The sequence below is a fragment of the Tetrao urogallus genome (assembly GCF_951394365.1).
Source record: "Tetrao urogallus genome assembly, chromosome: 11".
Lineage (NCBI taxonomy): Eukaryota > Metazoa > Chordata > Aves > Galliformes > Phasianidae > Tetrao > Tetrao urogallus.
Window position 1 is genome coordinate 760,551 of NC_136824.1, and position 26,388 is coordinate 786,938.

At 45.0% G+C, this 26,388-nt stretch overlaps 2 protein-coding genes across 3 annotated transcripts in view; one reads left to right on the top strand and one right to left on the bottom strand.

Annotated features, from left to right (window-relative positions):
- Nucleotides 1–1,442, bottom strand: part of ADAMTS7 (ADAM metallopeptidase with thrombospondin type 1 motif 7) — a gene marked incomplete at both ends in the record, with an annotated part of 45,280 nt that extends 43,838 nt beyond the window's left edge. The window contains 2 exons of the mRNA XM_079541158.1: nucleotides 401–753; nucleotides 1,361–1,442. Of these exons, the coding sequence (XP_079397284.1) occupies nucleotides 401–753; nucleotides 1,361–1,442 (435 nt within the window). The remainder of the gene's footprint in view (nucleotides 1–400; nucleotides 754–1,360) is intronic.
- A 3,163-nt stretch (nucleotides 1,443–4,605) lies between these two features.
- MORF4L1 (mortality factor 4 like 1) lies at nucleotides 4,606–25,552 on the top strand (the record flags this gene model as incomplete). 2 transcript variants are annotated; one of them, XM_079540657.1, is made up of 13 exons in its annotated part: nucleotides 4,606–4,645; nucleotides 8,606–8,652; nucleotides 10,763–10,830; nucleotides 12,993–13,079; nucleotides 13,778–13,858; nucleotides 16,313–16,375; nucleotides 21,426–21,451; nucleotides 22,051–22,139; nucleotides 22,432–22,533; nucleotides 23,316–23,404; nucleotides 23,969–24,141; nucleotides 24,438–24,522; nucleotides 25,468–25,552. In XM_079540657.1, 13 exons carry the CDS (start codon nucleotides 4,606–4,608, stop codon nucleotides 25,550–25,552), a joined length of 1,035 nt encoding a protein of 344 aa, XP_079396783.1. The 2 variants fall into 2 exon arrangements, with proteins under 2 accessions (XP_079396783.1, XP_079396784.1); XM_079540658.1 differs by lacking the exon at nucleotides 16,313–16,375.
- Between the last annotated feature and the right edge of the window lie 836 nt (nucleotides 25,553–26,388).

Genomic DNA, 26,388 nt, shown 5'->3' on the forward strand with positions numbered 1-26,388 from the left:
TCACTTTTAGTGAAAAGAGATTTCACTACCCATGAACCACATGATCATGAAACAGTATTTCATTATCGTGAGATATTTCATCATCTCCAGGCTTCGATCAACTACGCTTTCAGATGAGTTTCTCATAATCCTATATTTATGTACCAGAAGATGAAGGCCATATGGGAATTGCTCTTTGGGAATTCGGACACAAGCACAAGTAAACACAGTCCCAAGAGTTCCCAAACTACTGGAATCCATGGGAAATTTACAGTCAGGTCATCCAAAGCAGCATCAAACCTACACAATGACATCTTGACTCCACTGCTATCGGAAGGAATTTTGCCAGTACCTTCCAAAGAAAAGAGGATTTCACACAGCTTCTGCTATTTCCCTGTCGGTTAAGAACCCTGATACTCACCAGCCCATCACACGTACTGAGTGCAGCCAGGCCTCCCTTCAGCGTCCGGCTCCGGACCTCCCCGATCATGTGGCAGGAGTTATACGTGTGGGACTGGATCTTGGCATCGGCGATTCCCCCGTACCGCCTCTCACTGACAAACCCAGGGGTGAGGAGGTTGACGTTAAGGCTCAGGTTGAATTTCAGCGGTTGTCCTTTGTAATGCAGTTCATAGAAAGCAAGAAACTTGTTCTTGGAGGAAAGAGACCTTCTGTGAAGGGCTCGGTGGGACAAGTCGTAGGACAGAAAGGATCCGCTCTCGTCAACCTTGACTGGATGAACGATGTCGCTGCTGGAGGACCACAGAGCAGGCTCTGCAAAAAGAGGGTTCCTGTGGTTTACAATCAATCTTTCCTCCTACTGCTTGAGCTGGCTGCTGAACTCCCAAGACAGCTCACTGGGGTCAGCTACCCAGATGTGTGCTGGATCTGGTAGCTGTGCCTACTGCCAGTTCCCAGTACCTGCAAAGTACGTGCATTGTCTGGGCTGCTTCACCTCGCCTCTGCCCTCTGGCAGCGCATCCTCACCTTCTCCCACGGGCTACTGCTCATAGCTGATCCCACAAATATTAGTCACGGTGCTCTGCTCTGACCAAGGACCACCACAGCACAGCTGGGAGCCAGTCCCAGTTTCCATGCACACATTCCCACTGTTTAATTACAATCATTGCAGCAAAGTAAATAAATAAATAAATAAATAATCTGAAACGGTGCCTGGAAACCGTGCTGGAGATTTCTGGTGGTAAAGCACCTCCCCGGCCTCAGAGGGTCGCAACGCTCCTACAGCCAGCCGCTGCCGCGCTCCGATCCGAGAGCATCGAGAGAGCCTGCGGTGAGCCGGGGAACCCGGGCAGCCCCGGGGCCAGCTCTCCGGCCGCAGCTCCGCACCCGCGGCCATCCCCGCACGCATCCCCGCGCTCACCTGGCTGCTCGGCGCCGCCGCTCCGCTGCACGCCCGCGGCCAGCGCGGCGGCCAGGAGCAGGAGCCGTCCCGGAGCCGACATGGGTGCGGGCAGGGCCGGGCCGGGCCGGGCACTGAGCGTCTCCCGGCCCGCGGGGCCGCCCCGCCGCCGCCGCCGCTCTCCCCGGCCCGGCCCCGCCGCTGCCCCGCGGCTGCCGGCACAGCTCGGGAGTGACCCCGCGCGGCCGCCGTGTGCGGGGACACCTCGTTCAACACGGGCAACCCGCTTCTTCGAGGAGTGGAAAGCAATAGCGTTCGGTGGTGAGCTTCAGATCTCTGAGGAAAAAACGCAGATTTGCTCTAAATCATCTCTTCGTACCGGGACGGTGCGTGGTTTTGGCTCCTCTGTGAAACCGCTGCCTCCCTTCAGTTTCACAGCACATCTGCACAAATGCCAATGAAAGACACTTCGTTAATGCTTTATTTCAGCTGCCATTTTCCCCAGTAGAAAAATGAGGCCAGAGTCTTTCCCTTTTTACATCTCTGTCTTTTCCGATTGTTTTTTGGGTTTTTTTTGTTTTTTTTCATGATAAAAAGAATGGGAAATACAACACGTGGATCATTTTGTTTCATTTAAATAACTCCTTGGCAGAGCACAAAGGCTGCAGGAAATTATAGTCCCTTCCTCACTAAATACAGGACTTGCTAACGGAGCATGTTATATCACTTCCCTTGCCTGTTCCCTGTGCCTGTCAGGATCTCAGCACCTAGCTCTATCTATTTAAGCCATTAGGCTAAAATGTTTAAAGAACAGCAAAACCAAGTGTTTAGTTTCAGATAAGTAGGATTGGAAAGATTACTTGTGAGTGAGGTTTAATGGGTTTATAATGATAGGGTGTTCCAGCTTTGGTTATGTGGAGCTCTCTGACATTTTTTTAAATGAAGCAATTCCTGCTCAGAACTCTGCATTTCTATGCCAAATTCAACAGTAAAACACCACAGAAATATTTTATATAAAATATTTTACACAGGACAAAACCCAGGTCAATGTCTGACACTTTGGGCCTGCTGGATGCTGCCTCACTGCTGTGCTCTCATGTGGCAATCTGGGCACACACAGTACAGTGGATGTACCACTAAGTTCATGTCTGACTTGCCAAAATTTGCATCTTCTGCAAGCGACAAAGAAGAATGCAATTAAATTTTAAAGCATCCCATCATTTGAAAAACCACTGCTCTTGAATGGCCCTGGGCAAATTCCAGCAAGGCAGTACTCTCACCCAGTGACTGCTGTGCCACTGATGCAGTATTTACAGCAGTTCTGCCAAAGGGAAAGAAGAGAGCGAGGCCGCTTCTGCCTCTTGATACGGATACGCAGAGCAGGGGCATTGCCCCACAGCACTTACACTGCTGTGCTGGAGAGGATCCTGCCTCTGCCCAGGCTGGGCTGTTCTCAGCTCCTCTGCATCCCGGGGCGGTGCTGCCCCAGTGCCGTGCTTCGCCGTGCTGGCTGCTGGTGGGAAGCCACAGAAATGGCGTGGGCTGATATCAGAGCCTGCAGTACAAAGAAATGCTGTGTTATCCATACAGCGGGTCCTCCTGCAATGCATTTCTAAAGCTCTCCCAACATCCACGTTCTAAACTGCATGCAGGAAGTCCACGGAGAAACTCCAAATGCTTTCTTATCTCTTCAGAAAACGTGGCAGTTTGGAGGATGCCCTGTATTCCCAGACTACACTGAAAACCCTGCTGCTTCCCAGATGTTTTCACTTTCTGTTGGCCTGGGTAGGATTTTTTTTCTTTTCCTGAAGTGATGTTAAAACACGAAAACAGAGATGCGGCAGAATAGCCACAAGCAATATTTTTACAGAACAACACCGATGAGCATTCGGAGCATCCATCACGCAGCTGCTCCACCGTGAGGTGCCTGCCAGCCCCACCAACGGCACAAAGCCCGTGGAAATCCGGGCAGGCCGAGCCGCGGGCAGCCGCAGCCACCACAGCAGCCCGGCTCTGTGAGCTCTGTGAGCGCCGCGCCGCGCCGCGCCGCGTGAGGCTGCGCTGAGGTGCGAGGACTCCACGGAGCGAGCTGCAATGAGCACTTTATATACCACCGCCCGCTCCAATGAGCCCCGGAAGGGCTGCGGACTGCCCCGGTCCGCTGTGAGCGGGCTGCGGGTCGGTAAGGCTCGGTAAGAGACGGTTAGTCCCGGTAAGAGCCGGTAAGGCCCAGTAAATCCCTCCAGACTCGAGGGTCCCGCTTCGCGCCCTTGTGGCGCGAGGCGCTGTGAGGAACGTGCTGCGCGCCAAGCAACCGCATTGCGCCCCCTGGCGGCGCGGAGGAGCCGCAAGGCAGCAGGAACTGACAGCGCAGTTCAGAAAACAGGTCTTGTCAGATTTCACCTGGGAAACTGAGGAAAAGAAAAGAAGAAAGAAAACTTTAAACTGTTTTTGTTGATTTCCAAATCAGCATTGCTCATCAGCACCTGGAACAAGCATCTCCATTAAAGATCTCTTTCAATTTTTTATTCTTTGCATTTTAGTGAGGTGGCTAGCCTACCACTGCAGTGTTATAAATTAAGGAGCAGAAATGGTCACAGAAATAAATCCTTAAGGATCCCTGAGATTTCCAAGAACGTATCCTGGTAAAAAAAGAGGTAAGATCAACTATTCATTAGGGTGTCTTGGGAAGTCTATTTTCTATTTGAAAATACAATGTAATAATAATAATTAAAAAAAAACCCTAGACTTGACTGAGTTCTGACACTGACTTACATAGTTTTGAGACATTCTTTTTCTAAGAAATTTATTATTTTGATGTGAAATTTCTCAGTGAGAGTCAGGGTTCCCCAGATGCGTGATGTAAAAGTGCTGTGAGTGGAATAGAAACCAAGGCCAGAATCAGGAGCCCGGCTAGCTCAGTCGGTAGAGCATGGGACTCTTAATCCCAGGGTCGTGGGTTCGAGCCCCACGTTGGGCGCGCAACTTTTCTTTTCATTTTAAATTTTTGTCACGTGCTCCTCAGTCGCTCTCAGATCCTCACCGCCGAAGAACGAAACCGAATCGACGCAGCACCGCAGCCGCAGCGCCGAGCTCTCCCGACGCGGCCGCCCCGCCCCGCACTACCGATCCCAGCATGCCGCGGGGGCGGCGCAGTGCGATGCACATGCGCGGTGCGGCGGGGGTTGGGGCCGGCCGTGCAGAATGCGGCGGAGGTGGTGAGGCCCCCGCGGGGAGGGGGCGGGAGGAGGGCGAGGCACTTATAAATGGCGCCCAAGCAGGACCCCAAGCCCAAATTCCAGGAGGGTGAGTGCGGGCGGGGGTCGGCGGGCCGGGCGCGGCGGTGGGGGTCGCGGGTGAGCGCCGAGGGAGCGGCGGCCGTGTGGGAGCGGAGGGGGCGGCGGGCGGGAGGCCGTGACGGGCACGGGGCCTGCGAGCCGCACGGCTGCGCCGAGCCCGAGGGCTGAGAGCGGCTCTGCGACGGTGGGCGGGCCGAGGAGAAACAAAGGAAACGGTTTTGAGGGAGTCCTGCTGAAAAAGGACAGCTGCCGTGCTCACGGACGGGGGCCCGATGTCCCCTTGAAGTCTGATGTTCCCTTGGGGCCCTGCGGCGGCACGGCGCCGTTTGGGTCTCAGCTCTCCGCCGCAGCAGAGGCAGCGTGTGGGGAAAAATGGATTCCTCTCTTCCTATTCCTCGGCTTTCCTGCCCGTAAGACCTGGGCGTTCCCTTCTCCCGCAATATCCTACGTATGCTCGTTTTCCGGCAGGTGTTAAAGCCGTTGACATCTCCTAAGTCTGTTAGGGTTTGTATCTGCTTGGCTCGATGCTCTGCTGCCCGTGCTGTGGAGCTGGGCTGGTGTTCCTCGCACAGAAGGAGGCTCGGGGCTCTGCACTGATACAGCTGGTGGAATCCATACCTGCATGAGAGCAGCGGAGACGTTAGGGTAAATGGTAGGATTCTGCCGCTTAGGAGGCTTATTTTGTGTATGTCGTGGTTTTAAAATGATTGATGCTAATACTGGCAAATGAAGGTTTGTTCCCCTTTTCTCTGCCTGGTCCTCACTGTGGCTTCTGTCTTGAGCAGCTGGCTTTGCAGAGGAGCGCCTGGCAGCAGCAACTGGATGGCAGCTGATGTCGGAGCGCGTTCTGCTGTTCTGAGTGTCCATAGCAGTGTTACCAACTTGCAGAGTTAATCAGGATTTAATGTGTGTTTCACGTTGTAGTGAGTTAATGCAAAATGTAGTGAACTGGAAGTTGAGTAGAATTCCGAGCTGACATATTCATAGCTGTAGGAGTCCAAGCAGCATAAATTCAGTACAGAAGTTAAAATATGAGCTTTCTTACCTAAATATAAATGCTTGTGAGCTCAGCACTAGCATTTAATTGGAGAAGTGTCCTATGAATGAAGCTTCCTGAAGTGCTGAAACTGAAGTGTTTTATTATGGCAATCACAGCGTGGCAAATAAAATTATGTGTAACTTGAAATCCTGTTGTTGAATAGTGTTGGGTGGGGTTGGAAACTGTTTTGTAACAGTTACAGGCATTTCCTGTAAAGGAATGGGTGAGAAGGAGACAGGATTTCTGTGAATACAGTGGAAAGCCTGGAACACCCAGTTGTCCTACTGGCAATATGGGGTATCCCTTAAAGTGGAGGAACTGTCATTTTTTTCATGTAGGCTTCAGAAATGAGATCAGATCTGGTCAAGTGCGAATTAATGGTTCTTTGGTGTTCTTGCGTCTTCTCACAGACAAGAGAAAATGGAGAATATTGAATCTTTCTCAGCTGTCAAGTTCAATCTTTGACTTGCTTAGAGCAGGTTTGTTCCCTGATGATGGTGATGAGATATCTCTGCTCCCACATCTGTTCTCAAGATGACTTGTTAGCCTTCCACTTCAACATCAAAGGCAAGACATGTGTCACGTCCTTCACACACAACTTGAGAACTTATTGTTTCTATAAATACTCTGCGTGCAAAACAATTGTAGGAGGGGGCAGCTGAACTGAGACTTCCCCGAGCTGTTCCTCACAGTCTTTGATGCCAGAAGACTTGCTGGTCCAGAGCCTGCTTTGTGTTTGAGCAGGGTGTGCTGGCATGGTGCCGGCATGGGAGCTGTTAGTACCCAGCACAAATGCTCTGTGTACCTTGGCTTCCTCAAGTGTTGGCAGAGCAGGTCCAGGTATTTTCTATCAGCTATATTAGCTAAAGAACTCTTTTCTTACAAGTCCTGCTTGTGGGATAATGAGTAGGTGTGGGTGTTACTGTGGCAGTGCAGGAGAGAAACGGTCTGCTGATCCTGTTAGGGCCATTCTGTTTTCGTGGCAACCTTTCTTCATGACTAAGGCTTGTGTTCCTTAATCTCAGAGTTTTGCCTGGAAAGGCTTTATATGACAGTTACAATGGAGATGTGTTTTCCAGTTGTGCCCAAGTGAGCAACGTAAAGCATGAGGTTAATGGAACTTTTCAGTCTTAGCTCTGATTACGAAGATTCTTGTTTAGTGTTTTTTGTTTTTGCATAAAAGTACTTCAAGTACCAAAAGAATCACTTGTTGGCAAATCTCTAGCTCTTTTTCCAACGTACAGGAGCATTTTACAAGTTGAAATACATTTCTGACATAGTTGTGTGTTCTTGGACTTTACTGTGAATACTTCAGTTCTGTGAGGAGCGTGTGGCTCATAGCCTAGGCAGTACATCTTTTGATGGCAGTGCTCTCCCTAGTCAGCATACAAGTTAAATAGTAAACTCACAGATGTGTACTTGCCCATCTGAGCCTCCTGCTGCTGGGTGATGTTTGGTAGTAGTTGTGCTCTTTGGAGAAACTGTTGTGTGTCTGTGTGTATCCCGCTCTTGCTGTTAAAATGGTGTCCAAATCCTCCTCCTCTGATTGAAACAAAATCAGGCAACCTCCCTGACCTTCTCAGAGCGGTGCTTCAGAATGCGTGTGAGAGCTGCTCAGTGCCCTCACCAAAAGAAGTTGAGGTGTGGGGATATTCAGTTTTTTCAGCAGTTTGCAGAATGATTCTTTACAGCCAGTCTGGTTACAAGATGTGTAAACGTTGAGTTGTGTCTGAGGTGGGGAAAGGCAAATACGGCCAGGATTGTTCAGCTTTCAAGAGGGGTCACGCTTAAAGGCTCTGCGTGCTGTTGCTGGACTTATCCCTTGAGTATGTAGAAATGGAGTTTTGAAGAGTAGAGTCAATTTTGCAATAGAGGGTACTTTTAAACCCACAGCCTGCAAATCGGTTGGTTTTGAGCTGCTCACGAGGAGCTCCAGAGCTGTGGGGCTGAGGAGGCATCGTGCTGCCGGTCCTCCCAGCCCACACAGCACAGGTGCTGAGGCACTGCTCTGCCCTGTATGTCTGCGTGCTGCACACTGGACTGTTCTGCAGCTTCTCTTTCAGAACGTGTGATGCATCACAGCTCTCAAGAAGGAAACATCTGCACTCCAGCATCTTCTGTTGAGTACACTCAAATTCCTGCAGAATAGAACTGCGCAATAGGACTTACCATTTGCAGGTGGGAGGGAGGCTGAAGGATGAGCTCTTCCTGCTTAGAACCATGAAGTGAGCATTTTTTCTAGCTGTCGCACAACCCTGCCACTGTTCTGTCCCACAAATGGTTGGAGAAATGTTGGAATTCTTACTTCATTGAACTGGAAATGCCAGGTGTTGCACTTCCTACCAGGAGGGGAGTGCTGGTAGCACTTTTGTTTGTGCTGGCAGCTTGGGATAGAGGGGTGGCACCTGATAGCAAGAGCAGATTCCCTGCTCTGAGTCAAATTGCAATGTCATGAAGACTTAGGAATCCCTTACAGCAAAATGGTTTTACCTGCTGAAGTGCACGTTTGCACCAAGCCAGTGTGTTTTCATATCTGTGTCTGAAGTTATGGCTCTGAAGAAGGTCTGGGTGCCAGTAACTTGAGCTGGCAGAGGCTAGAAGTATGGGCAGGATTATAGGTTTGAGTGTCAACTTTGCTGGGAGAAAAAAAACCAACGAAACAGAACTGTGGGTGGCTTGGATGCAGCTGGTGTGCAGCTTTCCTTGTGCAAGTGCTCTCTGGGGAAGTCCATGGGGAATCTTTCCTTCGTGGCTTCAGTAATCTGCTTCGATCCTCTGATATGACAGAAAGTTTTCAATCACCAGCGTGGTTCTCAAAATCTCTTGGAGTTTCTTGCTAGGTCGATGTTGGATTTGTTCTGTGATAACATGCTTTTGAGAAATGGCCCTGGTTTTATTCTAAGATGGCTTTCTGTGACTGTCTTTCAGGTGAACGAGTGCTTTGTTTTCATGGACCTCTCCTTTATGAAGCAAAGGTATGTGGCTGCTCATTACTGCACGTGGTTCTGACTTGCCCAGGAAAATAAAGAACTGCAGGAGTTTACTTGCTGTGCCTTACCTCCCTAGGAGTAATGACTGAAGCAAGATGAAGGAAAACATGCTATTATATACACTTCAGTTTTAAGCCCTGTGGTTCTTTATTATGGAGAAGCTTAAAAAAAAAAAAAAAAAAAAAAAAAAAAAAAAACCACCCCAACAAAAACAACTCAGGACCCACAGCAGTACTGTGCAGCTGTTCTGATGAGTTACTAAGGTTATATCTTTTGTGTTGAACATCTCTAATGCATGTGTTCCCACAGCACTGCACAGCAAACTTGGAACGAGTGCATAAACCAGCATCAGAGCAGTATGGGAAGTTAGAATTTGTCAATCCATTTACTATAGTTACTGTATAGTAACTATACAGTGCAGAATTAAATGAGGTCTACTTAAGATGCTTTTGGCTGAAAGCTGCTATCTTTTAACAGCTGCAAGCCGCCTGGAAGTACTGTTATGCTTATCCATTAATTCTCTTCCTTCTCTTAGGAAGGGAAGTATTTTGGTGTGGGATGGTATTTATTTGAATATTTATGCTCACTTTGATTCCTCATAACCAGTAGAGGCTTTTTAAGCCTACGGTCTGACTGTGGCTTTAAATCCAGGTCTGCAGTGAACTAGCAAGTTCAAATGAATAAGCAGTGCAGTAGGGTGTCAGCAGGGTCAGCATATCCTTACTGCTTGTTGTGAGTCCAGGTGAGACTGAGTTTGTTCCAAATATGGTGGTGTGGAGATCAGTAGTGGAATATGTTATTCCACTTTGTTGGCAATTAAGCATTGGTGATTTTTTTTTTTTTTAAATTGGGAAGGCATGGGATGGAGTCCTGACAGTGATGCTGAGGAAAATGCTGTACAGCAGGAGGCTGGATTCTCAGGAGTGCTTATAGGTGACCCAGCATAGTGCAAAAACCCATTCTGAGTTGTGTAAGTCAATTTCCCACTTCAATAGAGAAAGCCTTAAAATGGAACCAAAAGATGGAGCTGAAGAGCATGTTCATGTCTCTGCAGTAGACTGAGGTGAGGATGCCGTGGGGTGGAATGGTGACATGTACCCCAGCATCTCCAGAACATACCTTTCTGGAGAAGTGCCTTATCCAGCCCTAAGCTGGGGACTTAATTTGGCACGGCTGGGAAGTTTGGAGATGTAGCTGGACACAAAGATGAACTGTGAGAGGTTATGCAGTCTGTCTTCTGGGCTGTGCTCTTGCAGGAGGAGGTCTGTCTCTGGCTGTGCTTTCCTTCTATTGGAAAGTTGTCTTGCATGTCAGACTGCAGATGCAGGAGAAAACTGTTAATGAGCAGTGTGTGTAGCTGCAGCTCATTGAAGTCTTCCTCTGGATGCGCTGATGTTACATCTGACAGGCTCTTGGGAGGGCCCTTCTTAAAATTAAGGCACACAGGTTCCTGTGAGGGATGCTTCTGAGTGGTGTGGATTAATTGGGGCAACCTTGTCCTGTACATTCCCTTGTCTTATTGGTCTCACCTCAGTCTTGGTGTATGAGGTTACTGTCTTCAGAGGCCAGTCTTTGGATGGAGATAACCTTTTACTTACCCCATATTTAAATTCTCAATCTAGAAAAGTCCTATCCTACAGTCCTTTCTACTGAATACAGTGTGCTCTCTGTGACTGCAGAGATCCGTGTTATTTACTTTACTTTTGAAGACTCCTCTACTTCAGCCAGCTTACCTGCCTGTGAGGTAGGGGCCTGCATGTGAGCAAGCTCTCTGAATGGCTTACAGCTAACCCTGGACTAGTTAAGTGGCTGTGTGGTTAATCTGGTGCTCCTCAGGGGTTTTGGATCCTTCTCATGGCTGAAGGTGGCCCTTTGGATAGCTCAGCACAGTTGATTTGCTTAGACCTTCCAGATCTGTAAATAGGCAGCAACTTGTGTTAGACAACTTAGTTTCTGCTGCAGAGTTGCTGCCAGGTATTTCAGTTGCATGCATGGAAATCTCTGCATGTTTAGAGTCTGAAAGCTTATGAAGCAAAACTTGTTTGGTCATCTTTGTTCTCATTGGTACTAACAGAACTCTTCTTCTCTGTTCCAGTGTGTAAAGGTTGCCATAAAGGACAAGCAAGTGAAATACTTTATTCATTACAGTGGTTGGAATAAAAAGTAAGTATTTGCATGAAGTGGAGTCAGTCCTTTTTTTTTTTTTTATCAGTTGGAATATTAGCTTGATGAACAAGTTCTGCCATCTGTGTTACTGGAGAATTTTCTAAAATTAAGCCAAATATTTCTTATGCATAGGCCCATGATTTGTAGTAACAAAAGATTGCCTAACTCACAGTTTCCTTCCTGCAGGGCTTTGGTTGTGTAGGCAAAGTAGCTTACGGTGTCTGTAGACTCATAGGAAGGCTTGTTTGTTCAGCTTTGAAAACAGTTACTATAGTTCCCTCCTGGCAGAGATGTCAATATGGAAACTTCTGTTTTGGTAGGAGAGAGCTGCAATGGAGCCCAGTATTCTTCTCAGAAAGCCAGTGAATTTCAGTCTTAAATGTTGCTGGCAGCAAAGATCTGGTAAATAGTGTCTTTGTGAAGGCTGCCTTCAGAGCAGGGAGGGCTGTCTATGTCAGTCCATCACAGGAGCAGGCTTAGCCTGTCGTTCAGTTCTGGCCTGTCATGCAGAGGTAGCATTAGAGAAACCTTTCCCTTCTGCAAAACTAATAGGATTCTAGGTGAGAGACTTCTGAAGGCTTCATGATATAATGGTCAGCCCTCTGAAGAGGATTTCACAAGGTTACTGCATTCAATAGTTGCTTTTTGCCCGTCAAGTTCTGTGGCAGGGTTTTCAATTTAAGAATTATAGGTTTTTTCCTTAGTGATTATAAGCTTCAGCTCTTCAGGCTCCAGAAATCTTTCACATTTTGCTTCATTTCAGTGCTACGGATTCTCGAGCAAATACTGTCACTAATATCTTGACCTCACTGACTTCACTAAAAGCTGAACTTCACATCCTAATGCCTGCAGTTCTCTGTAAATGCATCTATCCCCTTCCCTGCCAGCGGGCAGGTAACTGTCACTGCTTACTATAAAGCATTTACAGGGAGTGTAACTGATTCTTAAGCTGGCTGCTCTGTGTCAGTGAGGCAGCATGGATGTGGTACTTCATTTCCTTGTTTATCTCTGGTGGTGAAGGGTGCTGTAAATGATGTCGTAACTCCTGCTTTTCTTTTCATGCTTGTGTTGCTTGAAGGTTTTCTTACCTTCAGGCTTCCAGTTAACTACATTAAAAGTGGCATTGCTGCAAGATCTAGACAGATGGAACAGTGATTTAGTTCTGGTTGACATAATTTTAGTCCTTTGTTATTAATTGCTCACTTCAACTTTTGATGCAAATATCGACAGGATGTGAGAGCTTCCTCATGTGTTGGAATGCATGCTGCAGTTAAGTTTCTTTGAAAGTGTCACAGCTGTACAGCCAGGAGTAAGAGAAGTGGCTTTCCTATCTGACCAAAATGTGACACTAAAGTACATACAGCTGCCAGTCTGTTTCTCTAACACTTGGTGGCTAAGCTTGGCTTGTCTCAATCCTGAAAGCCTTGTACTCCTGCAATAGTATTGCTTTGATTGCGTTGATGTTGCTAGAGTAGCAGCTACTGCCATCAAATGGAAATGATGTGGAAATCTGTATAGTGAGCTTTCACTTATGTGTTTCAGAATAACGTGGCCACTTTTAATGTGCTTTTATTTGAAATAATTTGTCAGATTGCTCAGATTATCCACTCTGTCAAAGTGGAATTACTGCTCATAATGGCAATTTCCCCAACACCTGTTCTCTTAAATCGTTCACTTCAGATTCTTCAAATATTCATGCCATCTTGGTTTCCTTCACAGACAGAAATCAGAGCACTTCTTCTTACAGTAAGATCTTATTGCTGAATTTGTTAACCTATAAAGTGTTGGAATAGATAAAGGAAACTCACAGAATAATACAGTTATGGCTACAGATGTCCCATAACTTAGTAAGTGTAGCTTTTCTTTTTCCTGAAATGACTCTTTTAAATTAAAAACAATTCCCACCCTCCCAAATTGCCCATCCTATGAGTTTGGGGAACTCTTCTGAATTTACTGAGGGTTACACTTCCCTAGAAAAGCTGTTACCACTTCAGACAGTGGGGAATGTGTTTGGCAATTCACACTCCGTTGTGTCAGTCCATGGCTTGTCACAAAAGCAGATTTCAGTCTCAGATTCTGTGAAGCTTTTAATTGATTCTGTTGTGTAGAATGTGATTACATAGTGGTTTTGAATGATTAATTATTGTTCTTTTTTCCAGCTGGGATGAATGGGTTCCAGAAAGCAGAGTGCTCAAATACGTGGATACCAATTTGCAGAAACAAAAAGAACTTCAAAAAGCCAATCAGTAAGTGTTTTTCCTTAGAAGTTGTTCTCAGCAGAATCATTTGTTCCATAGAACTTCAATCTAACTGCTGCATATCAGAGGAGGTTGGTAAGTTCAAAACAAACAACTCCCAGCAGACGCCTTCAAGAAGTATGAGTTCCTCTTTTTATTCTGGAGGTGCTTTGGCTTAGAGGGATTCTGATCTTTGTACTCAGAAGCTTATAGAGTGAACTGAACTGCTCCTTAGTTTTCAGAGTAGGGCGATGAGAGCCAGGCACACTGACTAACTGGAAGCATATTCTGTCACATGGAAATAAGGAGACTAAAAATGACCCTCCTGCAGTATCCTTAAGATGTATCTTTAAGCAGTGAGGATAGTCTTCCTAGGAAACACTTAACAACTCCAGGCTTGGTCCAAAGCAACCTTTTTTTCAGTATGTATGTTATTTTTTTTAGCAGAGGTTAGCTGCTGTTTCCAGGTCACTGGGTAACAAGGATTGAGGAGGTGTAAATGGGAGTTCATGCCTTGAAGGGTTTTGTTATATGAATAAGCTTAAGAACGTCTTGCTGTTTAGTTGAACTTGTTCCTTCTTTGTCAAATACTGACTCTGATCTACTTGCTAGCAGTTCTCTAAATGATTTGTGTAACTGTTTACCTTTGGAGGGAAAACAAGCTGCTTTTTCAGGTAGTCTTATTGCCATATTTATTCTTTTCAAAGGGAACAATATGCAGAGGGGAAGATGAGAGGTGCTGCTCCAGGCAAGAAGACATCTGGTCTGCAGCAGAAAAATGTTGAAGTGTAAGAAACTTTTCATTTAAAAACCAAAACCAAACTGTTGCTTAGAATTCTACTGCTGATCTTCCAATGGTATTTCCCTACGATTTAGCCTCCGTTCCACTGCTCCCCACACAAGCTATACAGGTGTTTACTTTTGTGGTATCTGAAAGGCCCTTGGTGAAGTACTGTACTAAAACCATCTTCTAAGATGGAATGGTGCTTAATATTGAGTCAAGGTACCGAATAGGTTGGATGTTAACAATTTATAGCTCCTCTTTTGAATACTATTCCCCTCAAGTTAGTGAACCGACACTCAAATGTGGGAAGTTCTCTTAAGACTTGTTTATCTCGGTCAAATTGAGCAGAATTGTTTAGTTCTTCTAAGGAGCCCAAGCTCTGATACAGAAAAATCCTTAAAATGCCTTGCCCTGTTACTGTGCAGTTATAAAATTGCATTTAGGAAGCCTTTATTTTGTTGTTTTTTGCCAAATCTAAACACACATGCTGTTAAAATGTTTTTCCACCTTAAGAGACCAGAAGCAAGCTCAGATGTTTGTCAGGAGAAAAAATGCAAAATGCAACTTTCAGTTTTCTTTCATTTCATCCTTTTTGTTTTTTCAGAATAGGCTTGCATGGCCTTACACTTAGGTTCTTACAGTCAGCACAGCTCTGCTTTGCTCATGTGCCATGAAACTCTTCTGCTGGAGTAGTACTTCACTTATTTAATTGCGAAGGTGCTCATTACCAGCGTCATGTTTTGAACTCCCAACTTCACTTCTGATTCTGATCTTTGAGGAAGCTGCTGAGGTGACATTGTTTCCTAAGAGAATTTGGCTCGCACTTCATGCCTCCTATAGGGGCAGCTTTGTGTTACAAAGTGTTTCATTGGTTTGAGAAGTGCAGTGGATGAAGGCTTTGTTGCTGTAGGTGCTGAGCGTAGATTTAGCTTTGGAGTTGGCCGGGGCCCAGCCAAGGCTGTAAATTGTCTCTTGGTTTTTGGAATGGAGTTTCAGATGGATCTGGTCATAATGCTGCATATACTCCCTTGTCTACTGCTGCAGGTTGTGAGGTACCTTGGCTGCACTGGTTTTGTGTGCTTTCTCAGCTTGGGATGGGCCTCTACAGAGTTCCTAATGAATGTCATTATAAACTAATGAAAGCATCTAAATTGTGATAGTTACTAATGGGGCTACTTGAGAGGTGGTTGCACTTGAGTCTATTTGCTTTTTAGTCACTGGAAGTAGAATTAATTCTTTAAGCTAGGAAGCGATGGCTCGATCGTAAATGTTTCCGTGACTACCGAACGCCTTGCAGAGGAGATCTCAGTAGTGCTTCAGGACTGCATTCCCTGTGCCATCAGCTTTGGTCATGTTAGAGGTGCAGGCTGATTGCAGTGGGTTGCTTGATTTTTATTTTTTTATTTATTTTTTTTTTTCCAGCTGAGAAAATGCTGAATGCTCACCTGCACTTGAAAAGCAGTAGAATTCAAAGTTGTCTCAATTCTCTTAAGCACATACAATAATGCTGAATCTGAGATAGACTGGCACAGCAAAAAGACTTCATCTTAAACTTCTGTTCAATTCCAAAGCTCAAAAGCATGTTACCACATCTGTCTCTTCTCTTCAGTTGAAACCAGTTGGGTGAAGGGAATGGCTTTGCTTTTTTCTGTTGTCACTATAGTAAGCATGAGGGATTGTTTCTCATGTAGAAGAACATGCAAAACTTTTCGTGGTGATTGGAAAAATTAATTTCTAAGTGGTGGATTATTAATGTAGTGAAGGGGAAGAGGGAAAACTGTGGTCACTGGAACAGCAGTCTTCCGATGTGAAAGATAACAGGGTCTCATGCTTGTTGCACTGATCTTGCTCCTAGTCTCTAGCTATTACCAGCATCCTTCTAAATTAGACCTGGTTCTTCCAATAAAGTCTCCCCATTTTTCTTCCCTATCTGGAGGCTGAGGGAGAGGCAATGCTTTGACCTAACCTAGCAGTGATGCAAAGTTGTAATGCTGCTGTGTTGTTGAAAGAGCCACTGCTGCTTGTGTTCTGCTTACAACTAAAGGCAAGATGGCTTCTGAAAACCAAAACATCTGGAAGTGGTTTGAAAATATCGGGGTTATTCTGATGTAATTCTAAGGTCTTTGCAGGTACATGAAGTATTGTTGGCGGGGAGGGGGAGAAACCAATGAGCAAATATTCTAAAGAGGGTAACCCTGACAAGCGATTTGGCCTCAAAAGTTACCTTTGTAGCATTCTTGGAGGATTGAACAGAGGGAGAGAACTTGCTAATTTGTTCCTCAGCCAAACTGTAGTGAGAAGGAGATAACAGTCCAAGAACAACTTATCCTCCAGGAATGCTCAGTAAATCTGTAACGTACTGCTAGAAAGGTAAACTTTTGAATCTTAAATAGATTCTCTTGAAGGCTGAGCGCTGGGTCTGACATTCTTTCCTTAACTCAACCCCCATTGTGCCTAGATTTTTCAGACGAGATGGAGCGCATACTGTTTGCTGTTTGGAGACCCCTACCATATCGACGCGGTGAGTTAAGGATGGATTGTCAAACCAGGATTTTCATCCTGAAATCCAGACCTCCTTGCTTTCATAGATTTCTTTAAGAGACTCTTAAAGTCTTCAGTTGTAATAATGTAAGCTTTGGTAGCAATTGAGTTAACGATTCTAAGTACTGCAGTATGTTGTTCTTTGTGTTTTAAAGCCAGTGTGGACTGATGGGTTTTAGTTTCTCTGAAATGCACACGTCTTCAGGTGGGGAAGGGCATGCTGTGGGTAGTCAAATGCCTTCAGTCTGCTAGTTAATATTTGGAAGGTAACTGATGTCAGTTTTAAAACTGCCTAGTTCTAGAAGTTTACGGTTGCTCTGCATGCTTACTGTATCCTGGAGCCGTGGAAATCACTCCAAACGGTGCTGTTCTGTAAGACCAGAGAGCTGGGCTGTGGTGACCAACTGTTACAAATGTGAGGACTGATCCTGCCTTTTTGATCTGCTCTGTTTTTGTCACTGGCTTGAATCTGTTCAGAGTAACTGTTCCTGTAAACTGCAGCAATGAGTTGAAAACAGCTTTTAAGGCTATTAATAAGCAATGTTTAATCACGTAGAAATATGCATGAAATGCTATTTGTACACAGCTGTTTTGAAATTAATTGATGGGTTTGTATTAATTAGAAAAATATCATAAGCATTTGTATAGTTAAAGTGAGTTTTGAAAGGTGAAGTACAAATACAGCTGCAGATGCTGGCTTCCTCAACCTGTGTTATGTATGGTGCTGCTGAACAACAGCTCCTAAGAACATGAGCTGGTTTTGGTGAGCGTGGTGTGATAGACAACTGTTAGCCTGTGCTTAGAAAGTAAGAAGGGCAACCTGAAATATTGGAGTGACAACATGGCCCTGGCTTACAAAAAGCTTCTGGGCTTTTTTTACTGAGGCATTTACAAGCAGTCATCATCAGAGATGCTTTCAAAACAGTATCTCAACTGAAACATGGAAGTTATTGTCATTCCTTCTGACAGAAGTCCTGTTCTTAAGCTGAATACGTCACTTAAAAACGCGTGCTCTGGCTGCATGTCTTCTGTGGCATCCTTTACTACCACTGGCACAACTAGCAGCTCTTACAAAAGCTACTCTCAGTCCTCTAGGTGCCAGGTAGCTTAATGCCACTGCCTGCGTGCCACTTGTCTGAGCGTTAGCAGCACTGTAATGGAATGTGAGCTCCAGCTGGAGATCTTCCTAACCTGCTCAGCTGCCTGGTGGTCACTGCGAGGTGCACTTAGGGACAGGCAAGTGACTCAAGTCTGTGAGGTTTTTCTACCCAAAGATACCACTTCTGCTTCTATCAGTCTAATCAAGGAGCTTCAAAGCTCCAACATGTCGAAGAGTCCTAAATCCAACACGCTTAGAACTTGTGAAGCGATTGGGCTTCTGGCATCCACACCGTTCAGTGGTAGGATGCTTCTCCTTCAAATTCAGTGCTGTGCTGAGGAGGGGAGGAAGGAGGATGGCTATTCTGTCATTTTTGATGTCTGCTGCCTGGGTTTTAAAGTCGATTTCTTTTTTTTGAGGAAAGAATAATTAATTCTTCCAGCTTCATCCTTTATCTCTAATAATACCTCTATAATATTTCTGCTTTTCTTTCTGTCTAGTGGTTCCTCTCAGCATAGAAGCCAGAGGTGCACGTAGTTCTGACTTGGGTATTTATACTTTTCCTGATAGTGTTGGATGCTTTAATTGAATTTTGATAGGAGTGCAGTTCCTCAGAGCTAATTCAGTGACCGAGCTGCTTGAGCACTGGAAGGCTGGCAGGCTCTTTCCAACGTGCTTATTTTCCATACTTGGTTGTTTTCACTTAAGGTCTTATTACCAGTCACCTCCGATCAGGAGAGACTTTGAGATTTTTTTACATCTTTGTCATTGTATCATGAGCAAACTGGCACCTTGTTCATCTTTTTGTGGTGCTCACAAATGTCTTAAAGCTCAAATCCCTGAGACCCACGTGTAGCCCACCTTTGTTCTGCTGCTTGTATCTTAACCTGCTGTTGTAGGGAGGTTCTAACGGACTTCTGTGTCCTTTTAGAACACGTGAGGATTTGGGGAAAGTGAAGCACTTGCAGCTGTTCGTGAAACTTTAAACTAGGTGGTCATAGACTCCTCCCTCTTGTGGAGCATGCACACCTCTCAATGTCTTGTTTTTTTTCCTGATCTCATTAGTCTGTGTTGAATTCTTTTGTGAGCTGCTCTTGTTTTCTACTGACATCTGACTCCAGAAGATGCCTTCAGAGATCTGAGCACTAATGCCTGCTGTCCTGTGCACAAACTGCTAGCTGCTTGAGGCAGTGTCCAAGGGCTTTGACAAGTACTTGGGTATCCTTGTTCTGACGGATGTTTGGAAGGGTGAGGTGCAGGCATTCAGCACATGCTCTTCTCTGGCAGCCTCCTTAGTTGCACTTACCATCTGATTGTACATCATCTTGTTTTGGATACTGCAACTGAAAGTTCAGCATTGTGCTGGGGACTACTTGTTTTCCTTCTGAGTCTCACCCTTGATTTACAGTACTTAATTGCACCGAGCTGTTTTGTAAGCTGTAGTTGTATTCATTTCCTGCTGATTGTCTTGTTTCTGTGCAATTGCAGATCTTGTAATGTCAGTATCTTCACTTGATGATTGGCTTTCCAGTTCACTGTCATTTTTTGATCACTCATATTGGAGTACTGTGGATGTAGGGGCCTGTCCTCATTTGGCTTAATCAAAACCCTGCAGTGAGGTCTGGGTTTCCTTCCTCCCAGAATTCCCATTGCTGACCTTGCTGCTGCTGCGGTAATGTCAGACTGCAGTAGGCTACATCCTTTAGTACCTGGCAACTCTCTGATCAGTCTCAATTAAAACTTTCCACTGGAGCTTCCCTGGCAGTTCCTGTTGCTTCTTAGTTTTGTTGTTGGCTAATTCTGTATGGAAATGCCATTCAGTGGTGCATGTAAACTTGCAGCCAGGCTGTACTTTGTACATGAAGTCTGTCAAATATCTCATGCTGCTGTGCCTGTGTTTTTTGGGCTTGTTCATCATGTGTGAAGTGGCACAGAAGGATGTGCTTTAGGCTGTGCCAGCTGTATTTCATCTTTTTGTATCACTTCAGGACTTGAATTCCCTTGCAGGAAATTGTTGTCTGCCATCACAAGGAACATATATGGCGTTCTTCAGCTGTGTCTCAATGGGTCTGCTTAAGATATGCTGCTCCTCCTAGATTCCAGGTTCTCTCAGTAAGGCTGTCTGCACCGCCTGTACACAAATGCTGCATCTCTCTCCTGGATACTGAGTGCACTGCATGCTTAAGTTACTCCACAGAAGCATTTGTCTTGCACAGCTGTTCTAACCTAGTGAAAAGTTACTCCAGACTGTCTGCTGCAGGTCTGCCAAGTGCTATTGCTTTGTCTCTAACCTGAGATTTTTGTTTGTTTGCTAACTGAGATTTGTCTTTTAGACTGCAAACAGATGGCTGCTTTGACTTGGTGCAAAGGTGTATACCTTGAGTGTAAAGAATCAGGAAGTAAGGAAAGAGGTGGGAGAGTACAAGCGCCTGCCCAGAGTGGACTTATGCTAGACTGTGTGATTCAGTAGCATAGCTGTGGTGTATGTCTTAATTACAGTATTTCTTAAAGTATTTTATACGGCCTGCCTACACCAGTTTGCTAAGACTCTGCTAGCCTGATGCTCTAAAACTATTTTTATCTTGACAGTAATTCTCAAAAGAACTCCATCTCTGCTTGTCCACTCCAGGTTTCGAAGAAAAGACTCTCCTCAGTGCACAAGTCCTTTGTCAGTGACTTGACTTGGCAGTTGTTACTTCTTCCTGGAGAGAGAGGGGATCTTTATTCTACCCACAGTTCTTTTTAAGCCTAATGATTGTGATTTGAAGCCCGAAAAAGGTGTTACTCTTCTGATTTCAGACCTCTCTAGAAACTCTGCCTGCTTGCTGACCCAGATCACCCAGCTCAGAGGCTGGCCACAAATGTCATTTGACGTGGTGATGAGGTTTCCAAAGAAATAATGATGTACTGCTGTAAAGCTTTAGCTCATGACCTGGGATCTTGCACACAGAAATTTTTTTTACTTTGAGGCATTTAATTGGATTCCTATTAATAATAAACAGGTGGGAACATGGCTGGTAATGCTCTTAGTTCCAGCTTTCTTACTAAAGGAATAAAATCAGTGAACATACAAAGTTCAAATAATGAAAATCTGCTAGGACACTTTAATTTGTTTCTAATATCTCTTGACATATCTGAGTATTTGCATAGAGCAGGCATTGCATGCCAGGTGTTCTTTAAATGTTTGCAAGCTAGCTTCCCAGTGTGACTGCTTGGAATAGAAATGGAGGTTAAGGCTGCAGGACTGAGGGAAGGCTGAAGGATGTATGGTAAAGTTTGAGAGCAGTATTTGGAAGAAGGTAAATATTAGGAATGTTTCTATTCAGTATAGTTCCAAATGTTGCAAGTGAGAGGCAGGTATAACTGATCTCCCCCAAACTTCAGTGCCATTGTGGATGCTCCATGCGACCTGATGCACACAGTGAATTCTCATGGTGCTGTTCAAACTTCCTTGTGCTGCTGCAGTGCTAAAATTGTTCTTCCAGTGCTCTACAGGAGAGTCAGTTGGCTGAGATGCCTGATTCTTCCCTGCCCTTCATTCTGTCTTTAAGAGATCTCTGAAGTACTGAAATAACACCTCTACAGGCATTTGGGAAATACAAAATGGTTGTGGACGCTCCTTGGTGATGATGGCCAGGAGTGCTTTAAGATGCTTGACTTTTGCAAATGCTCATGGCCTGTCTTCTGGATTTCTGTAGATTTGAGTTGAATTAATCCCCCAAAAAGTGAATACTACCCTGTGTCATAGAAAAGCCTTGAAGCATCGGCACTGTGGTGGTAAATAATCCTGGCAGTTCTCCTCTTGTTGTTTTCTAAATGCTTCGTAGGCCTCTGAGTTTGTGGGTCTGAACTTACTGTACTTTTTTCTGGCTTTCAGTTCGTTCAATACTTTCATCTTTATGTTTGCAATAATTTGTGTTCTTCATTGCAGGAAAACAAAAAAGAACAAGCAGAAAAGTAAGTACACCTTTATTCTGTGTGTAAGTGGATATGCTTAGGGAAGGATTCTTAGCTGGAGTAAGACCTTAAACCTGCCCCTGCTGAGTTTAGTTCCTGCACCTTACGGTGCTGCTCCTGGACCTCAGGTGTCTCTTGTGTAAAATTCCCTAGTTAATAAAATAGGGATGTGTAACTTGCTGCTTTGTCATGGGCTGTTCCAGCCTGTCACGATTTAGACCCTTCGGAAGCAGAATGTAAGGTGGTATCCCCACTAATCTGCTGAAATAATTCTCAGTAGTAAAGTCCCACTTCAGTTTCCTTACCAAGATGGGACATGCTTGCATTTCTGATTGCTGGTTCCAGAAGGTTTCTTCCGAAGAGCACTGGATATGCTTTGTTCTCAGTGCAGAAATCTCCATCTTCACATACATGTGATGTAGCAGTTTAAGCAGTCACAGATGTGTGATGTGCAGTTAGTTTTGAACAAAACCACATGAAAAGATGACTTGAGAGAAATCTGAATACTACTTTTAAATCCTAAACATTTCTTTTTTTATTGGTATTTCTTATGGCCTTACCAGACTTCTTACTCAGCACGCTGTCTTTCTTCTATGCAGCTCCTGGAATTGGAGAAGGGAGCAGTAGCAGTGAGACTCCTCAGCCTCCTAGGAAGAAGAGGGCACGAGTAGATCCAACAGTTGAAAGTGTATGTGCTTATGATTCTCCTGCAGGATTCTTGATGGGGAGCAGAAGAGCTGCTTGGCTCAGAAATACAGACAGCAGCACTTGGTCCTGCAGTGTGAATTGTTACGACTTCTTGAAATGCGAGGCCTGCTGGGTGGCCTGAAAGCCTGAGCTATTTCCCTGTTCCCCCTTAAAGCCTACTCAGCAATTCCTTACTCCTGTAGTGTATTTGCTTTGTGGAAAGGATGGGATGAGTGGCTTATCTTGGTTGATTATCTGAAAGTAAGTAGCGTGAATCCACTTCTTTGTTCTAGGAAGAAACATTTATGAACAGAGTTGAAGTAAAGGTGAAAATCCCGGAAGAGTTGAAACCATGGTTGGTAGATGACTGGGACTTGATCACCAGGCAAAAACAGGTGACTTTGGACAGAGCAGCCTGTCAATGTGTGGGCAGGGACAGTAACCAGGAATTTTGTACCTCGCTTGAGTGCAGTGCAGCAAAGTCCTCAGAGTTCAACAGAAGCCTTTCTGGACAGTTCTGATTGCAGTTGGATTTTACCTGTGCAGCAGAGCTGCGTGTAAATTTGTAGAGTGTAATCAGTCTAATTGGACATAAGCTAAAAGTCAACTAATTTTAAGTTCTGTGGTGTTCCTCTAATCATGTTTGGCCTGTTGGAACGCTTTGAGGAGTTTGCTTAGGTGACAGAATTAGTCTGTATGAGCTTTGCAGGTGATGTCTTACCTCAGTTCCGTCCTGTCTTATTTACACATCATCGTGAAAGCATTTGAGGCATCTACAGCTCTGACAGAAAGCAGTCTTACAATAGTGATTGTTAACTGTGCTGCCAAGCTGGATCTGCGTAAAGCCTCTTGATACAGTAATTTTACCTAAAATAAACTGTCTTCCATTGTAAGAAATATTATCTTTTTTCAGGCACTTGTTAGTGAGTGAAACTACCTTGTATTCTTCTTGCCAGTTTTATTAAGTGTTGTTGAAAACTGTTGGCCCCAGCAGGTGCCCAGCAGTCTTGTTTGCTTCCAGTACCAGTATTGGGTGCTGACCTGTGGATGCACTTTACACCTTAACCTGTTAACTTTGTTCTAGAGATTTCCTTATGTCACTGTAAGATAAGCACGCAGATAGAAAAGTCTGCGTAAGTTTGACAGTTTGTATTTTCTGTTTTGTTTTTTTCCACAGCTTTTCTATCTTCCTGCCAAGAAGAACGTTGACTCTATTTTAGAGGATTATGCAAACTACAAGAAATCTAGAGGGAATACTGATAACAAGTAGGTAGCAGTCATTTCAGCTCTTGAATATGTCTCCCTGTTGTTGGATTGCAAGTTTCTTCATGAACAAGAGAGGTTGTTAAACACATCCCACTGCCAAGGGGGGTCCAGGTCTCCAAGGACACGATTCAAGAACACTGTCCTACTTCCTGAATGTTTTCTCTCTCCCTGGCACTCTGCCCTGCCTGACGCTTTCTCCTAAATGAAGTGTAGAAGCCACATCAGGAGTTCTCTGTTCTCTACCTGTTCTCACCCACTCACCGGTGAACAAAGTTCATGTTGCTTTGAATGAGTGCTGAGTCAAGTGAACTTGAGTAGGTGAAAAAAAGCAAGGTGCTTTTTGGCTTACGTAAATTCTTTCTGTGTTAAAAGCAGTCAGTAAAGGAGGGGCTGAGCTGCACAGCTGCAGGGAGTTCTGCATTTCAAGGTCTGCAGACAGATTTCCTGGAGAAATCTGAAGCTTTGTAAAAGATCTTCAGAGTTTTGGCTTGGTAAATCTGTCAAATCTAACTCTGCGTCCAGGCAGGTGTAAGAACAAGGCTGACAGTTTTCTCTGTTTACCAGGGAGTATGCAGTCAACGAAGTTGTGGCTGGAATTAAAGAATACTTCAATGTCATGCTGGGAACACAACTGCTGTACAAGTTTGAGAGGCCCCAGTATGCTGAAATCTTAGCAGATCATCCAGATGCTCCCATGTCTCAAGTCTACGGTGCCCCACATCTGCTGAGGCTGTTTGGTGAGTATGACGTAGAGATTAAGGAGTGGTTAAGAGCATCTGAATGCTTCCTTCTCCTGCCTTGAGTCTCAGCGAGTGGGAACTGCAGAAATTGGAGAGGCAGATTCCAAAACCTGTGACTTCTTTGTGTGCCTTATGTTCAGTCATGCAAGGATTTGGAATGCACGTTGTTTCTGGTTAGCTTGTGTGTGGGAATGGATTCCTGGGCTCTTTATATATGCTAGTGTAGGTTTAGACTTGCTGTAATACTTTCAGACCTGTTCTTTATAACTGAAGTGCTACTTGTTTTGAAACAGTTCGGATTGGAGCTATGCTTGCTTACACGCCTCTTGATGAGAAGAGTCTGGCTTTGCTGTTAAACTATTTGCATGACTTCTTAAAGTAAGTATTTCTCAAATCTTTCAGCAAGAGAACAATAAATGGACTGCTGTGGTGTGACCTGTTCTCAGTGAGCAGGTGTGTGTGCATGCACTGCCAGCTCACAGCATCACTGCAGCTTACCACTTCTGCTGCACTTAATTTCTTGATCAGCTTCTAGCAAAGCCTCAAGCTTCCATTATTGTTTGTTTTGGAGAGAAGAAACGTTCTTTGTTTTCATACAAGGTTTTAATGGTTGACTGTAGTCTGTGGGAGCACTGATTTGTGAATCATTGGGGGTAACAAAGCATTAAGCTGTTTGCCAGTAAATGTTAACTTACCTCTTCGAGTAAGCTATGGAGGTCAAAAGGAAATCCTCAGCACTTCCAAAACACGCCTTGCCCTGCAGGAAGGCTGGAAATGAGTCGGCCTGATCCCCAGGGCAAACTGCCTTGGAGTGATCCTGAAGTCTTAAGTTAGCAGTCATTCTGTGGGTATGGAAGTAAAGACCAGTGCTGAAGTTCTGTCAGCTGCAGAGCTGGGAAGGTGAAGCCAGTGTGTTGACTGAGGCCCCTGAGTGACACGTGAGCAGTGCAGTGCTGCCTTGCTGTGGCTCCATCCGTGTGTGCTGACAGCTGTCCTGTCCCTGCTTCACAACCACTGGCAGGAGCTGCATTCCTGGTGTAGCAGCTGACTGAACCTCCAGTGCAAAGTGTTTCATCCTGTTAATCTTCACCTCCCTGTGCTTGCTTGGAGCCAAGAGCTCTTGACAACAGCTTGTTTGGAATTGATTTTTGGCATGAGCTGTCGGATCCTTAATTGCTTTGGACAGCTGACTCTTTCTAGCAGTTGTATGCGTTGGTTTGTGCTCCTGGAATCTCACAATGTGATTTCAATAAACATCTCATCGTTTGTGATACTAAATAACACCTTGGGAAGGAGCCTTAACCTTTGTGATACCTTTCCTAGGTACTTAGCAAAGAATTCCTCCGCATTGTTCAGTGCCAGCGACTACGAAGTGGCCCCTCCTGAGTACCATCGGAAGGCAGTATAGTGCTGTGCTGCTCTGCAGGGAAGCCTGGGATCCTCGTTGTGCTTCTCCATCTTGTTCTTCACATCTTTCTATTGCACATGTCCCCTTCTGCACAGACTGTGAACATAAAGTGAATAAAGTTGTGTGTTGAGTATGGAGCTGCCGTTTGTAAGTTCTGAAATCTTTCTTGTACTGAAATGGAAGATTTATTGGAAACTCTTTGGTGTTTCTGGCTTGCTGTTTGCATCACTGGAATGTAAAAAGAGTGCAGGTATGGTATTCATTGTATAAACTCTTCAGTGCTCACAGGTCTGATTTGCCTGACTAACCTTCATGGCACAGTGATGGCAAACCCAGGCTCGGACCAGTGAGGTTTGTGATCACCCAGTGTTGGTGCTATTGGTCTGACTCTCAAACCCATTTACTTTCTTGGTGTTGAAAGTAAAATGTTTGGTCTGTAAATGTATGCTTTTGTTAGTTGAATTGTAATTTTTTTATTTTCTAACAGTAGGAAAATGTGTTATCCTATAGTAGTGTCTTGGGAATGTTGGTCTTTCACAGAGCTGTTTTATGAATCTTCAAATAAACTTTTTTAATTTCAAGTGTTTGATCTCTCTTTGGATTAGTCACTTGTAGTGTCCTATCACTGATTTCAGGGTGTTACCACGAATATAAAGTCTTGCAGTACTAACTGGGAGGTGCTTTGTCCCTAATTTAAGGACTCTTAGTTAAATCTAATGCATCTGATCTCGGGGTGAGCTTTTCCTCTGGGCTCATTCCATGGTTCCTAAGAGCTAAGAATGCAGTTTCACTTTCCTGGTGGAGCTGTGAGCTGCAGCCAGAGGTGCAGCTACATG